General features: G+C 42.7%; 1 protein-coding gene across 2 annotated transcripts in view; it reads left to right on the top strand.

Annotated features, from left to right (window-relative positions):
- The window catches only part of LOC311108193 (nuclear receptor coactivator 1-like), an 86543-nt gene that overhangs the window by 29059 nt on the left and 40830 nt on the right, over nt 1-16654 (top strand). For both annotated transcript variants that reach the window (XM_084150813.1, XM_084150814.1), the window contains one exon: nt 15213-15318. In XM_084150813.1, the coding sequence (XP_084006939.1) occupies nt 15230-15318 (89 nt within the window). In that variant the 5' untranslated portion in view covers nt 15213-15229. The remainder of the gene's footprint in view (nt 1-15212; nt 15319-16654) is intronic.

Genomic DNA, 16654 nt, shown 5'->3' with positions numbered 1-16654 from the left:
TTATGACTCATCTACCTAATAGACGGGTTGGTTGTTTAGCAACAAAACCGATGCGTGCGCAACTATGGGGCAAAATAGACGGGGTTGGCTTAGATTATTGACATGTAAACTATAATTTGTCTCCAATGTTTATTGAAAACATCAATACATTTGCACAATGAGCACTTGTTGTTGTCTCTCAAATACATCGTTACAGTTGTTGGTTAGCTAGATACCGAATTTTAGCCATGTTAGCGTTGACATGAAATCAGTCAAAACACCTCAAAACAAGACATGATATCAAGAACAAAATGAAACTAGCTGAAACAAGTCACTTACGAGTCACTTACGATGGCAGTTTCTTGTCATTATTGGTAGCTATCTGGCCATCCAGAATCACAACAACTCACGGACTTCTGGCCCATTGAAGCGTGCGCATCGTTTTCATGACGTTGTCAGCTAACCCGTCTATTATAGTGCTATGATTTATTGTACTGGCCTATATCTTTGGGCTACGTTGTGACTTATCATATGCGTACAACAGCGTCACACTGGCGATTATTGATTGCGAGAGAGATTTTACGCTGTGAAGCTGAACTTGACAATGGCAAATTGTAATGCAAGGGGGAACTGATTCGGAAAGTGGCTTAGATTTCATTAGGGACTGTTAAAACTAAGTGGAAAAAGGGGTCATACTTAGAATGAAAAGGATGATTTAGGAGGAAAATGGAAAGGGCATTTCAAGTTGTGTCCTCAAATTTTGAGGACACAGCTTGAAATGTGCTTATAGTCTATGAAGTTGTAGATAATGTTGACATGTCTTCTTAAGAAAAATAATAAATAGTACACAGAGCCTGCATACCAGTACAAATCAGTCTTTTCATTTACTCACTTGAGCCATTCAAAAGCAGCCTAGCCTAGTGTTTGTGAAAAAAAAAACATAAATTTGAGCTTAGTGGTTTGTGACAGGTGCCACCATGCCCTATGTTGTGTGACTGAGAGAGCACTTCAGCTGTGGCCCTATGGGCAGACCGACACACAGTCAGACAGACAGGAAGGGCTGTTTTGGGGTTATGACTAGATGGTATACAGCTATGGATGGAAGTCATTCTATCATTGCTATGGCAACAGATAGCTAGAGAGTTAGGTTAGTTAGCTAGCTGGCTAGAGTCCCTAGGCGATGACCGCAAATATACTTTTAACAAAATGGTTTCCCCATTCATATGTGATGACAGCTACTTAGTGTTCATGTGGATGTCCCGTGACATGCCAATTAGCTAACGTTACTGCCCTCTGTAAACACGACGACAAGGCAAGCCGGTGCGAATGACCAGTGCACCGTTGTGCTTCCCGACGTGCTTCCCATTGGGCAGCTGTAGCACGGTGTCACCGGCATTAGCAGGATTTAATTTCATGTAGCCTACACGAGAAATAACTAATATTTGTAACCATCTAGATGTCACTGTGATAGTCTACTAATGGTCAGAGCATGAACAGCAACTACACCGGGACACAGTGTCCCTCTCTCTCGCTTGCCAAGCACTATTGTTCTGCAACGGCGTGGGAAGTTGCTAGTAGCCAATATCAGGGGGTGACAGTCACAGTAAGCACACGCATACAACACATACAAGCAACAATACACTCATCAGTACTTTCATAAAAAATAAACAATGTTCAGTTTGATTAACTGAAACTATACCCTTTTTTTGTGTTTAAAACTAACAGTGAAATCCGACTCCGACTTATCCTCTGGCTTCAAAACCTAAGTCCAAACTTTCGCGGGATCAAAACCTAAGTTAAAACCTTCGCGGTAGTTCAATGGTAAATTTGTCCGTAGCTGTATACCATCTATCACAACCCTGTTTTGGCTAAGTGGCTCCGCTCAGCCACAATTTTCATGCACATCACCTCTACCTTTAAAGTGGTGTGGTGACACAGTGGCAATAGAGCAGTGTTATTTTCCCATTGTCGCCAGGCCAGGAGATAGATAACCCAGTGACTGAGAGAGCTCGCCACGGCGTGTGTGTTATCTGGGTTCGCTTACAGGAAGTAGGGCTTAGGGCCTGTTGTGGCGATGGCAAGGGACAGTTAACCAAAACAAACGGTAGGCGATAGCCAGGTTCGGGGAAAGCAGATATGGGAACGGTATGGAACCCAGTGGAAGAGATAAAGGCCCATGGGAAATGACGCAGAGAGAGTGGTGGCAAAGCCACAAACCTGGAAGTGCCAGAGCATGGGATTACTGAAAATGATAGTTTGAATTGGTACTTTTTGATACAGAGGGAAGGTTAAAGGAGAGGTTTACCCAAAATCCAGAAACTCCCAAGTGATTCCATACATTGAAACAAGTTCAGTGAAGTTTGCCCCTCTCTCTCCCTGTAGTGCTGTACTGAAACAGCTGCAAAAATGGGTCACGTGACTCGTGACGTTGCTGGATGCAGGCCTCGCTCTGCTCCGTTGCCAGTGAATTCATGATTCAGTGTGGACAAATTTGTTGTTTTATTGAAATTGTACGGCCGAATTAGCTATTTTTGTCAAAAGTACTACCGGTTTAGAGTCAGGAAATGTGTACTTTTCCACCGAAATTATTTTATATAATTATTTTATGTAGCCGACTGCCACAGCAGCGGAGATGGGTAGCAACTGGGCGTGTGCACTCGGGGAAATACCTGCTATGTAGAAACTTCACGATATGCCCTTGTATGGACCTTAATGTCACAAATTAAAAAATATTGGGGGAGGAGCTGCTGATGCGAAAGTTGATAAGAGTTAGGCATATCGCAGGTAAAGTGAGTTACGCGACATGGATAAAGAGTTGGCAGCAAGAGCAAGCTGGTGTTCGGACCCTGGCTGCACTTTATACAAGAAAGCAAGGGAAGAATGCACCAAATTTCACAGTTTTCAGATAAAAGATACGAGAGATGCAGAAGATGGTTAGTAGCAATTCGAAATACTCCTGAAGCTGCGTGTGTAGCAAGCGCTTCAGTGACAATGAACATGAAAATTATGGGGAAAATAATTATATAAAATAATTTCGGTGGAAAAGTACACATTTCCTGACTCTAAACCGGTAGTACTTTTGACAAAAATAGCTAATTCGGCCGTACAATTTCAATAAAACAACAAATTTGTCCACACTGAATCATGAATTCACTGGCAACGGAGCAGAGCGAGGCCTGAATCCAGCAACGTAGCGAGTCACGTGCTGCTGTTTCAATACTGCACTACAGGAAGGGAGAGGGAAAACTCCACTGAACTAGTTTTAATGTATGGAATCACTTGGGAGTTTGTGGATTTTGGGTAAAATTCTCCTTTAAATGTGATTTTATGCTAAATGACTAGCTAGCCAGCAATCTAACTTTAGCTAAATTGCACCTTAGTATCAGATGATCAGGATTTCACAAAAAATGTACAGTGAGGGAAAAAAGTATTTGATCCCCTGCTGATTTTGTACGTTTGCCCACTGACAAAGACATGATCAGTCTCTATAATTTTTGGTTTATTTGAACAGTGAGAGACAGAATAACAACAAAAAAATCCAGAAAAACGCATAAATAAAAATTGATTTGCATTTTAATGAGGGAAATAAGTATTTGACCCCTCTGCAAAACATGACTTAGTACTTGGTGGCAAAACCCTTGTTGGCAATCACAGAGGTCAGATGTTTCTTGTAGTTGGCCACCAGGTTTGCACACATCTCAGGAGGGATTTTGTCCCACTCCTCTTTGCAGATCTTCTCCAAGTCATTAAGGTTTCGAGTCTGACGTTTGGCAACTCGAACCTTCAGCTCCCTCCACAGATTTTCTATGGGATTAAGGTCTGGAGACTGGCTAGGCCACTCCAGGACCTTAATGTGCTTCTTCTTGAGCCACTCCTTTGTTGCCTTGGCCGTGTGTTTTGGGTCATTGTCATGCTGGAATACCCATCCACGACCCATTTTCAATGCCCTGGCTGACGGTACGTGGCCCCGTCCATTGTCCCTTTGATGCGGTGAAGTTGTCCTGTCCCCTTAGCAGAAAAACACCCCCAAAGCATAATGTTTCCACCTCCATGTTTGATGGTGGGGATGGTGTTCTTTGGGTCATAGGCAGCATTCCTCCTCCTCCAAACACGGCGAGTTGAGTTGATGCCAAAGAGCTCGATTTTGGTCTCATCTGACCACAACACTTTCACCCAGTTCTCCTCTGACAGGCCTGTATATGTGCTTTCTTGAGCAGGGGGGCCTTGCGGGCGCTGCAGGATTTCAGTCCTTCAGGCGTAGTGTGTTACCAATTGTTTTCTTGGTGACTATGGTCCCAGCTGCCTTGAGATCATTGACAAGATCCTCCCGTGTAGTTCTGGGCTGATTCCTCACCGTTCTCATGATCATTGCAACTCCACGAGGTGAGATCTTGCATGGAGAACCAGGCCAAGGGAGATTGACAGTTCTTTTGTGTTTTTTCCATTTGCGAATAATCACACCAACTGTTGTCACCTTCTCACCAAGCTGCTTGGCGATGGTCTTGTAGCCCATTCCAGCCTTGTGTAGGTCTACAATCTTGTCCCTGACATCCTTGGAGAGCTCTTTGGTCTTGGCCATGGTGGAGAGTTTGGAATCTGATTGATTGATTGCTTCTGTGGACAGGTGTCTTTTATACAGGTAACAAGATGAGATTAGGAGCACTCCCTTTAAGAGTGTGCTCCTAATCTCAGCTTGTTACCTGTATAAAAGACACCTGGGAGCCAGAAATCTTTCTGATTGAGAGGGTGTCAAATACTTATTTCCCTCATTAAAATGCAAATCAATTTATAACATTTTTGACATGCGTTATTCTGGATTTTGTTGTTGTTATTCTGTCTCTCACTGTTCAAATAAACCTACCATAAAAATTATAGACTGATCATTTCTTTGTCAGTGGGCAAACGTGCAAAATCAGCAGGGGATCAAATACTTTTTTATCTCGCTGTATAGGCCCACATTATACAGTGTCTTGCAAAAGTATTCATCCCCCTTGGCTTTTTTTCAAATTTGTGGAGTGGTTGAAAAACGAGTTTTAATGACTCCAACCTAAGTGTATGTAAACTTCCGACTTCAACTGTATATACTGTATATTATGAATAACATATATAAAAAGACAATATCCAAAGGTGTATTATTCATATAATTAATTTGGCATTCTATTTATAGGGTTAATTGTAACTAATTCTAAACTTCCAAAGATCCAATCAACCATGGATGAACGATAGTATACAGTGCCTTGCAAAAGTAGTCATCCCCCTTGGCGTTTTTCCCATTTTGTTGCATTACAACCTGTAATTTAAATTGATCTTTATTTGGATTTCATGTAATGGACATACACACAATAGTCCAAATTGGTGAAGTGAAATGAGAAAAATAACTTGTTTCAAGAAATTCAAAAAAATAAATAACGGAAAAGGGGTGCGTGCATATGTATTCACCCCCTTTGCTATGAAGCCCCTAAATAAGATCTGGTGCAACCAATTACCTTCAGAAGTCACGTCATTAGTTAAATAAAGTCCACCTGTGTGCAATCTAAGTGTCACATGATCTGTCACATGATCTCAGTATATATACACCTGTTCTGAAAAGCCCCAGAGTTTGCATCACAACTAAGCAAGGGGCACCACCAAGCAAGCGGCACCATGAAGACCAAGGAGCTCTCCAAACAGGTCAGGGACAAAGTTGTGGAGAAGTACAGATCAGGGTTGGGTTATAAAAAAATATCTGAAACTTTGAACATCCCACGGAGCACCATTAAATCCATTATTAAAAATTGAAAGAATATGGCACCACAACAAACCTGCCAAGAGAGGGCCACCCACCAAATCTCACGGACCAGGCAAGGAGGGCATTAATCAGAGAGGCAACAAAGAGCCATGTGGGAGACTCCCCAAACATATGGAAGAAGGTACTCTGGTCAGATGAAACTAAAATTGAGCTTTTTGGCCATCAAGGAAAACGCTATGTATGGCGCAAACCCAGCACCTCTCATCACCCTGAGAACACCATCCCCACAGTGAATCATGGTGGTGGCAGCATCATGCTGTGGGGATGTTTTTCATCGGCAGGGACTGGGAAACTGGTCAGAATTGAAGGAATGATGGATGGCGCTAAATACAGGGAAATTCTTGATGGAAACCTGTTTCAGTCTTCCAGAGATTTGAGACTGGGACGGAGGTTCACTTTCCAGCAGGACAATGACCCTAAGCATACTGCTAAAGCAACACTCGAGTGGTTTAAGGGGAAACATTTAAATGTCTTGGAATGGCCTAGTCAAAGCCCAGACCTCAATCCAATTGAGAATATGTGGTATGACTTAAAGATTGCTGTACACCAGCGGAACCCATCCAAATTGAAGGAGCTGGAGCAGTTCTGCCTTGAAGAATGGGCAAAAATCCCAGTGGCTAGATGTGCCAAGCTTATAGAGACATACCCCAAGAGACTTGCAGCTGTAATTGCTGCAAAAGGTGGCGCTACAAATTATTGACTTTGGGGGTGTGAATAGTTATGCACGCTCAAGTTTTCAGTTTTTTTGTCTTATTTCTTGTTTGTTTCACAATAAAAAATATTTTGCATCTTCAAAGTGGTAGGCATATTGTGTAAATCAAATGATACAAACCCCCCCAAAATCAATTTTAATTCCAGGTTGTAAGGCAACAAAATAGGACAAATGCCAAGGGGGGTGAATACTTTCGCATAGGCCAACAAAGTCAGAACTGTCTGGATCTCACTTTTATGTTTTTATCTAAACATAATCACCATTAATACCATTTCGTAGGTCGCTTAGCTGTGTGTATGTGTTTCTATGTTCGTGCGTCCAGAGTCCAGTCTACATGGTTGCTCTCCATTGTGAAAATATGTTGTTGTAGCATGTGTGGCTGTTTACATACAGTACAGTATATATTTGCCTCGGCCCTCTTCTGTATTTGCCTGTTTTCAGTTCAGTCAGTGGGTTCAATATGGGAGTGTGTTTATGAGGGGGCTAGGACTGTTACAGTCTCCCCTAATTAGACCCTGACCCTCCACCTCAAGCTGGGGATAGTTCACTTATCATTGATCAAAGAAAACATACACCGTTCTGGTGTTGGACAGAGTGAACCTATGGAAAATGTAGTAATGTATTCCCAACAGCACTAATATGCTTCCATGTGTGATTTTGTTTTTGGTGTGATGAATAAGCAATTCAAGCATAGTACGAGAACACTGTTAGTCAAGCAGGACTGAATACAGGGCATTTTATGGCAGGCTGTTGTTAATAATTGGCTCATACACACAGTACAGCGGCCATGTCATGGTGACATACATTACAATCTTACCTCACAGTATATCAGAATAGATAGCAAAATGGTATGTGCACATACTGAGAATTGAAAGTAGTTAACGTTAACATATTATGTCAACCGTAAGTAGCCATTTTAAGTCCTGTCTCTGCCACTTGAGGGAGTGTGTGTGTGACTATATGTTTATGTATGCATGTGTATATGTGTGTGTGTTCACTCGGTCGCTGGCCTCCACCGGTCTCCATTACATGTGAAGTCATCAGCTGAAGGCTGAGCTTACCGGACGTCCTCTTCTGTCATTGGTCAGTTTGAGTGTGTGTGTGTGTGTGTGAACAGTGTATAGATGCGGTTAAAGAGGTCAATGGAACACAGCCCATGGGGGATAGAAGAAGGACGCCAGATTGGCGCACATTCAACAATTCTGATCTAATGCGGTTGATATTTGGAAAATTCATCATCATTGATGTATTGTAACAGGCCCACAATGTGGTTAATAAAGTCCAATTTGGATATATTTGGCTGTTTTCGCTGCATAACATTTAGAAGTTGTTCCTTTTCAGGTTTAGAAGAAGTGACTGCTAAATGCTAACTCCCATTCGTATAAGCTGGTAGCATAGCTAGCATACAGCAGTTCATGTGAGCGGAGTGGAGTGGGGAGCGCGAGCAGGCGGATTTTGGACAGAGCGCAGAGCGGGATTTTTTAAAGGACGGAGCGTCGCCCTATGTCCCACTCCAATTTCGCCAATTACGCCGCCAGGGACTCAAATCCTGCAGTGCCAGACGTGTCCCCCTGCTTAAGCCAGTACATGTCCAGGCCCGTCTGAAGTTTGCTAGAGTGCATTTGGATGATCCAGAAGAGGATTGGGAGAATGTCATATGGTCAGATGAAACCAAAATATAACTTTTTGGTAAAAACTCAACTCGTCGTGTTTGGAGGACAAAGAATGCTGAGTTGCATCCAAAGAACACCATACCTACTGTGAAGCATGGGGGTGGAAACATCATGCTTTGGGGCTGTTTTTCTGCAAAGGGACCAGGACGACTGATCCGTGTAAAGGAAAGAATGAATGGGGCCATGTATCGTGAGATTTTGAGTGAAAACCTCCTTCCATCAGCAAGGGCATTGAAGATGAAACGTGGCTGGGTCTTTCAGCATGACAATGATCCCAAACACACCGCCCGGGCAACGAAGGAGTGGCTTCGTAAGAAGCATTTCAAGGTCCTGGAGTGGCCTAGCCAGTCTCCAGATCTCAACCCCATAGAAAATCTTTGGAGGGAGTTGAAAGTCCGTGTTGCCCAGCGACAGCCCCAAAACATCACTGCTCTAGAGGAGATCTGCATGGAGGAATGGGCCAAAATACCAGCAACAGTGTGTGAAAACCTTGTGAAGACTTACAGAAAACGTTTGACCTGTGTCATTGCCAACAAAGGGTATATAACAAAGTATTGAGAAACTTTTGTTATTGACCAAATACTTATTTTCCACCATAATTTGCAAATAAATTCATTAAAAATCTTACAATGTGATTTTCTGGAATTTTTTTTCTCATTTTGTCTGTCATAGTTGACGTGTACCTATGATGAAAATTACAGGCCTCTCATCTTTTTAAGTGGGAGAACTTGCACAATTGGTGGCTGACTAAATACTTTTTCCCCCCACTGTAATTAGGCCCATTGATTCGTTTAATTTTACAGGACTTTTTGTGTATATTCCTTCTTACATAGGCTAGGCCTAATTTGTAATTTGAAATAAAACATTTATATTTGGAAAATGTTGTCGTTGCTCTTTAGTTCTTTGGGATGTAAGGCTGTGGTTTAAGCTAAAAGTGAAATACATGCAGATTCTTTTCCTTTTTTGGAGTGAGCGGGGGGGGCGATTTGAGTGGAGCGCGATGCAAACTGCGTTGAGCGCTGAGCGATAATGAGCGGACTGGCCTGATGTGGCTTTGAGCGGGGGGAGCGGAGGGGTGAACAGCTCCGTGAGTGAGGAGCTGAGATTCTCACCACTCCACTCCGCTCATATGCTCTGGCATACAGAAATCGGTGGTGGTAGTCAAAGTCGTTTTCAACTGCAATGCAGTTAATTGGTGACGATAACATGAACAGGTATTGGGGTTGACATCCATACAAGCATTATACTCAGATTTCTTACTCAACATAGTGTTAAATATTCATAAAAACAATAGCCTAAATGTTGACTAATTTTACTGGGGGGCAATGTGGAGATTCTGGATCTTTCCCCCAAGGCATCTTTCCCCCACGCGTTTCCATGGCATTTCCATTGTTTGGGTCGAATTCCATTGACCTCTACCGCATCTATAGGTGAGCTAGGCCAAGCCATGAGGCCTAGCCTAGTGCAGTGCAAAGGTGTCGCTGACTGTCGTCCTTCAAGGACCAGCCTGAGTGACCCACCCACATTCCAGACCCAGACAGAAGCTATCACAGTCCCAGATAACTAGCCATGCTGGAGGGGACAGGAGCAGAGCTGACCCTGAACAGAACGTTGCCCCTAACCACAGATCTAGAATCAGAGAGAGAGAGTGGTTTATTTTAAATTCAATAATACAGCGACGTTCCATAGTATTAATGCAGAATTATTTGACACAATTTACACTAGTCATAAATACACAATAGAGCTGGAACGGCTGAAGCTGGCATGAAAGTGAAAATGAAAGTGACATCACAGTTGATTCATGATTTGCCACATGGGTGTTAGGCTGGGTGGTTGTTTTCATAGTGATAATCATTATTTGTTTGTAGATCATATCATTGACTGGCACTGCCATTCATTATTTACCTTGGCTGAGAGAGCATGCTGCTAATAGGCTCAGTGAGTTGGAATAATGCAGGCACCCAGGCAGGACTGTAGGTAGGGACACAGAATAGGGATACAGGACTGTAGGTAAGAACACTGTACATGGATACAGTACTGTAGGTAAGAACACTGCACAGGTATACAGTACTGTAGGTAAGAACACTGCACAGGGATACAGGACTGTAGGTAGGAACACAGAATAGGGATACAGGACTGTAGGTAAGAACACTGTACATGGATACAGTACTGTAGGTAAGAACACTGCACAGGGATACAGTACTGTAGGTAAGAACACTGCACAGGGATACAGTACTGTAGGTAAGAACACTGCACAGGGATACAGTACTGTAGGTAAGAACACTGCACAGGGACACAGTACTGTAGGTAAGAACACTGCACGGGGATACAGTACTGTAGGTAAGAACACTGCACAGGGATACAGGACTGTAGCAGGTAGGAACACAGAATAGGGATACAGTACTGTAGGTAAGAACACTGCACGGGGATACAGTACTGTAGGTAAGAACACTGCACAGGGATACAGTACTGTAGGCAAGAACAGAGAGACGTCTTCAAACCTCTGTGCTGTGACTAACAGCTGCAGCATCATGGCTGTACTGACTCAGTCAGTGGACTGGGCTGACCCTAAGTATAGCTGCCTGCACATCAAATGCTAATTTCAGTGTAGATTTCTGTAATGTCTAGAAAACATTGTTATGTGGCTTCAATGTAAACTATATTTAGCTGGCCTTGGGGCTTGTGTTGGAGAATCTGGTTCGTTAAGTTGAGCAGACCACTGTGTGTGTGAGAACCAACCACAGTAAACATGTAAATAATGGTCGGCAACAGAATCATCTCATTGACCACTGGCACCAAACTATCAGTGTATAAGTCTCATACATTATGCCCCATCTAGGCTTACGGGCAGGATGGCCTGAAGCAGGCTTAGGCTACAGCTGTGACAATGTCCGAGGGTGAGATGTGATGCTTCTGTCGCTGTTGACACTATTGTTTGTGGATGTGTGTGCATGCAGTGTTTTGGCATGTGTCTAAGTTAGCTGTAGTCTTATTTTGGCCTGTGTCTATGGTGCTGGTGTTTTGACTTCTGAGGTGTTTGGGTTGTGTTTGTTGGACTGTATATAAGGTACTAACTTTCCAGCCTGGGTTGAATTGTAAGGGGCTGCTATTTTGGTCTGTGTTGGAGGCTCTGATTTGAGGTGAAACGCTGGAAATGAGGCTGGTGGGGATTAGGGCCGTCCTGCGCGCTGCGCGACTGCCCTGGGTTTCTGTGCTGTGACAATAGCGGCTTGTTTCGGTGTCTTTGGATCAAAGCTTGAGTGAGCTGGGGGGTGGTGGTGGAGGGGACACGGGGGGACGAGTCTTGGCCTGAGAGGTCCTGAATAACGCCAGTCACAGTGGCCCCCCATCAGGAAGGCAGCACACTGAACTATACACCAGAGCACTTGCTGCTGTGGACACTGGCCATACCAACAAATGATGTGTGTATGTGCCAGGCTTGTGCTCAATTCAGAATTTAATTGAGAATGAATTGCAATTCAGGATACAGAATTGCAATTCAAATTTTAATTAAAGGAAATAGAATTGAATTCAGTGAAATTCAATGAAATTAAAATGCCTCATCTATTCTATATTAGGTGTAGTCTATACAAATATACATCTTATACATAAAACATCAAACATGTCATTATATACATGCATATAAAATATTGATGAAACGATAGATTTTCATGACAAACTCTTAAAATTAATAATCAAGGAAAGCAAAACATCTACAGTGCCTTCAGAAAGTATTCATACCCTTTGACTTATTCCACATTTTGTTGTGTTACAGGCTGAATTCAAACTGGATGAAGTAGATTTTTTCTCTCTCACCCATCTACTAACAATACCCCATAATGACAAAGTGAAAACGTGTTTAGAAATTGTTGCTAATTTATTGAAACTGAAATACAGAAATATCTCATTTACATAAGTATTCCCACTCCTGACTCAGTACATGTTAGAATCACCATTGACAGTGATTACAGTAAGTCTATGAGCTTTACACACAATATTTGCACATTATTCTTAAACAATGATCATTGCTAGACATTCATTTCGAGTCTTGCCCTAGATTTTCAAGCCGATTTAAGTCAAAGCTGTAACTAGGCCACTCAGGAACATTTAATATCATCTTAGTAAGCAACTCCAGTGTATATTTGGCCTTGTGTTTTAGGTTATTGTCCTGCTGAAAGGTGAATTTGTCTGGCGGAAAGCAGACTGAACCAGATTTTCCTCTAGGATTTTGCCTGTGCTTAGCTCTATTCCGTTTCTTTTTATCCTATTAAACTCCCTAGTCCTTGCCGATGACAAGCATACCCATAACATGTAATTAATAGTCCTGTGTTGCTCAGTTGGTAGAGCATGGCGGTTGCAACGCCAGGGTTGTGGGTTTGATTCCCACGGGGGACTAGTATGAAAATGTATGCACTCACTACTGTAAGTCGCTCTGGATAAGAGCGTCTGCTAAATGACTAAAATGTAAATGTAAATGATGCAGCCACCACCATGCTTGAAAATATGAAGAGTGGTATTCAGTAATGTGTTGGATTTGCCCCAAACATAACGCTTTGTATTCAGGACATAAAGTTAATTTCTTTGCCACATTTTTTGCAGCTTTACTTTAGTGCCTTATTGCAAACAGAATGCATGTTTTGGAATATGTTTATTCTGTACAGGCTTCCTTATTTTCACTCTGTTATTTAGGTTAGCTTTGTGGAGTAACTACAATGTTGTTGATCCATCCTCAGTTTTCTCCTATCGCAGCCATTAAACTCTGTAATTGTTTTAACGTCACTATTGGCCTCATGGTGAAATCCCTGAGTGGTTTCCTTCCTCTCCGGCAACTGAGTTAGGAAGGTCACCTGTATCTTTTTAGTGACTTGGTGTATTGGTACACCATCCAAAATGTAATTAATAACTTCACCATGCTCAAAGGGATATTCAATGTCTGCTTTTTTATTTTATTTTACCCTCTACCAATAGGTGCCCTTCATTGCGAGGCATTGAAAAACCTCCCTGGTCTTTGTGGGTGAATCTTTGTTTCAAATTCACTGCTCGACTGAGGGACCTTACAGATAATTGTGTGGAGTACAGAGATGAGGTAGTCATTTAAAAAATAATGTTAAACACTATCATTGCACACATAGTGAGTCCATGCAATTTATTATGTGACTTGTTAAGCACATTTTTACTCCTGAACTTATTTAGGCTTGCTATGACAAAGGGGTTGAATACTTATTGACTCAAGACATTTCAGCTTTACATTTTTATTAATTTGTAAACATTAAAAAATATATATATATCACTTTGACATTATGTTGTATTGTGTGTAGGCCAGTGACACAAAATCTCAATTTATTCCATTTTAAGTTCAGGTTGTAACACAACAACATTTTGAAAAAGTCAAGGGGTGTGAATACTTTCTGAAGGCACTGTATGTGAATATTCTAAGTTATTATATTTAATTAATCACTTAAACTGATATGGGGAAAATACTACATTTCCCAGAATGCATTAGTTTAACCCTCAAGTTGACCCTAAAGCCATCAAAAATAAGCCAAACAAATAAAATGGTTGGTGGAAATATAATTGGCTATTTTCAGCACTAAGGTCAAGTTTCAAGATGAGATTCAAGATGGCATCGACAGACACGGTTGCCCTTTTTCTAGCTCCTAGCCAACTTTGCAGTATTTTGTTTTTTTACGTGTAATTTCTTACATAAGCATTTCGCTGCACCCACTATAACATCTGCTAAACTGTGTATGTGGCCAATAAACTTAGATTTGAAAAGTATATGAACATTGTTTCTAGAGAGAAGTGATACATTCTTTGGCATCTGGAAGTGTGACCTGTCAGATACAGTGAAAGTCATGTTCTATGACTGAATGGCATTTCTTTGAATTGCACTGAATTAAGTTCTACTACCTGTCACTGAAACTCAAATTCTACATTCTGTGGGGTGTGGCCAATTCAATTTGAATTTCAATTCATGAGTTGAATGGGAGTCGATTCCAAAATTCAGAGTTGAGCACAACCCCTGGTATGTGCATATGGGTGTGTGTGTGTGTACTATACATATGTAATGGATTACCATTCTGTAGGACCGGTGTGATCCATGGTATGTTATGTAGGTTAGGTATGGTCCATGCTTTATGAGGCTGTTGTTTTAGAACTGTGTTCTTCTCAGTCAGACAGATGAGGTGTAGAATTCCCTAACAGAAAGACTCTTGCCTGAGCGTGTCCTGTTGCCATGGCTACAGCTAGCTACTGACAACACCTGATGCACAGACAGAGCGATAGAGAGAGAGGTAGCATCCTGCGGTGCTCTGCAAATCAACAGCAGACACTGTGGGGCCAGTGGGGAGGCAACTACACACAGCCATCTGACCACGTAGTCACAACGTTCGACCCAAGGTTGACCAAACAGTGTCTGCAGCCTCATATACGTAGTACGTATATGGCTGCAGACAAACACAAACCATAATCAATGTTGAACCACAATCAGACATCGTACTGCTTGTGGAGCATATAGGAGGCCGAAGAGTCAACCAGGGGAAAAAACAATCACAGCTAAACCAAAATCAGCCAAAACAGCACTTCGGGCTATATTTGGGCATTATGGAAACCCCTAATAAACTCCATGACTCTTTACCAACGCCAGTCAGTGTGACGCACAATATGAGTTGACATTTTTTCTCTTTTTCATTAACAACGGCTGTGATGGATCACTGTGAATTCCAGCGCCACAAATCTGCACGGGACATGCCTCTTTAATTTAACCAGTCTTAGTCTTAGATGTTTGGTGCTGTGGTGCTGCCTGTATCCCCTACAGTTACAGTACATGCCTGTGACCCTCACCTCAGCCAAGTAGCCAGCCGTAGAAATCCCCATTAAACCCCCCAGCACATACCCACTACCGATAACACTGCTTGGGTTAGGGCTGCAGGGCAAGGCCAGGGCTGGATAAAATGCACACTGATTAGGCCAGCGATAGGTGTGTGTGTGTGTGATCGGAGGGGTCCCATTCGCTTCAGATGCCTGACTTGGTTCTGATTCAGTCCTCTTCTCTCCCCAGGTGTGCTGAAGCTCAGAATGAGTGCTGTAGGGGAAAGGGCCCTGGACCCTGCCACGCCAGAGTCCCGTAAGAGGAAGGGCTCGCTATGCGACATCTCAGGGCAGAGGTAAGAACACAGTGCATTCACATTAGTCACTCAGAACTAACAGACACTCTCATCCAGAACGATTGACAACGAGGATGATGATGGTCTTTGTCCTTCAATAGTAAATGATTTCCACTACTCTACATACTAAATAAGAAGCATCCCCTCAGACGTATAGCCTATCTAACAGCCATCGGATATGGCCTTTTATGTGAATCTGTGTTTGCATAGTCACCCCAGTCACAACACGCAGTCACCGCGTCACTTGTCACCTTGCTTGACGATTCAAAACTGAGTTATTCCGCTGCTCTATTGTTCACTACATACTTCAGTCTGAAACTGGCATCATTGAAGTCGTTTGTGGTGATGTCAAAATGAGGGGTGTTGTACAAAACAAAGTAATTAGTGATTGGATCATCTCTAACCAATCAGAGTATCAAAGCAGACACATTTTCAAAACGTCCCTTTACTCACGGGTGTTCTGGCTATGGCCCAACCCATCGATTTCTGGGACCAATCAGACGGTCTAGAACGTATTTCCATTCTATAAATCGTCAGGGAGGTACTCAGATCCAGACTCATTGCGGAGAAAAAACTAACGTCCGTGGGCGTAGCGTTTGGCCGAAGCAATGAGTTTGGGTAGCCAGGCAAGTTGTCACCTGCTTTCTGTGGGTCATACTTGTATCATGTTTGTCTTTCGCTACCCGCTTCTACGGCCGCACATTTCACTTACCCTGTTGGTGTTGAGGAATAGGAGTTTGTGTCAAGAGCACAGTAAGTGCAGAATCTCAACCTGACATGCACACTGCTTGCACACACGTATTAAACTTGAATTATTGTGTAATCATACAGTTATGTCAAAGGGAGATTTGCGTAAGAATTTGATAGATTTTGAGAGAGTAGGCAATGTGTGCTGATTTGGCCCTACAGATGCTGTGTTAGTGGCTGTAGGTTGCCAAGGAGGGTTGCGTGTGTGTTGGGCTGGAGCAGACTGATCTGTCTTGCTGAGTTATAGCTAGGGTCTCCTCCACAAGGCCTCAATAGGCTGATGGAACTGCAGTCTGATCAACAGCACTGTAAAGCAAAGCACAGCACAGTACAGAGCTGCCTGTCAGTTTCTACAGCAACTCCACGCAGCGCCTGACCTGCACACACACCCTACACACACCACACGCAACACGCCTGCGCACAAGCAGCCTTGGCAATGCACTGACCTACTTTCAATTCTCTCGTCTCCAACACACACTCACTCACATATACATACAATACAGACACACACATAGTTACTGTACGTACGCACACATAAGCATTTATATGTGCACTCACTCCCCTTCACACACACAGATTAGCCTGTGGG

The sequence above is a fragment of the Coregonus lavaretus genome, assembly GCF_964263955.1.
Source record: "Coregonus lavaretus genome assembly, chromosome: 33".
Classification (NCBI taxonomy): Eukaryota; Metazoa; Chordata; class Actinopteri; order Salmoniformes; family Salmonidae; genus Coregonus; species Coregonus lavaretus.
The sequence above is the reverse complement of the archived record's forward strand: the minus strand, read 5'-3'. Positions and strand labels throughout refer to the sequence as shown.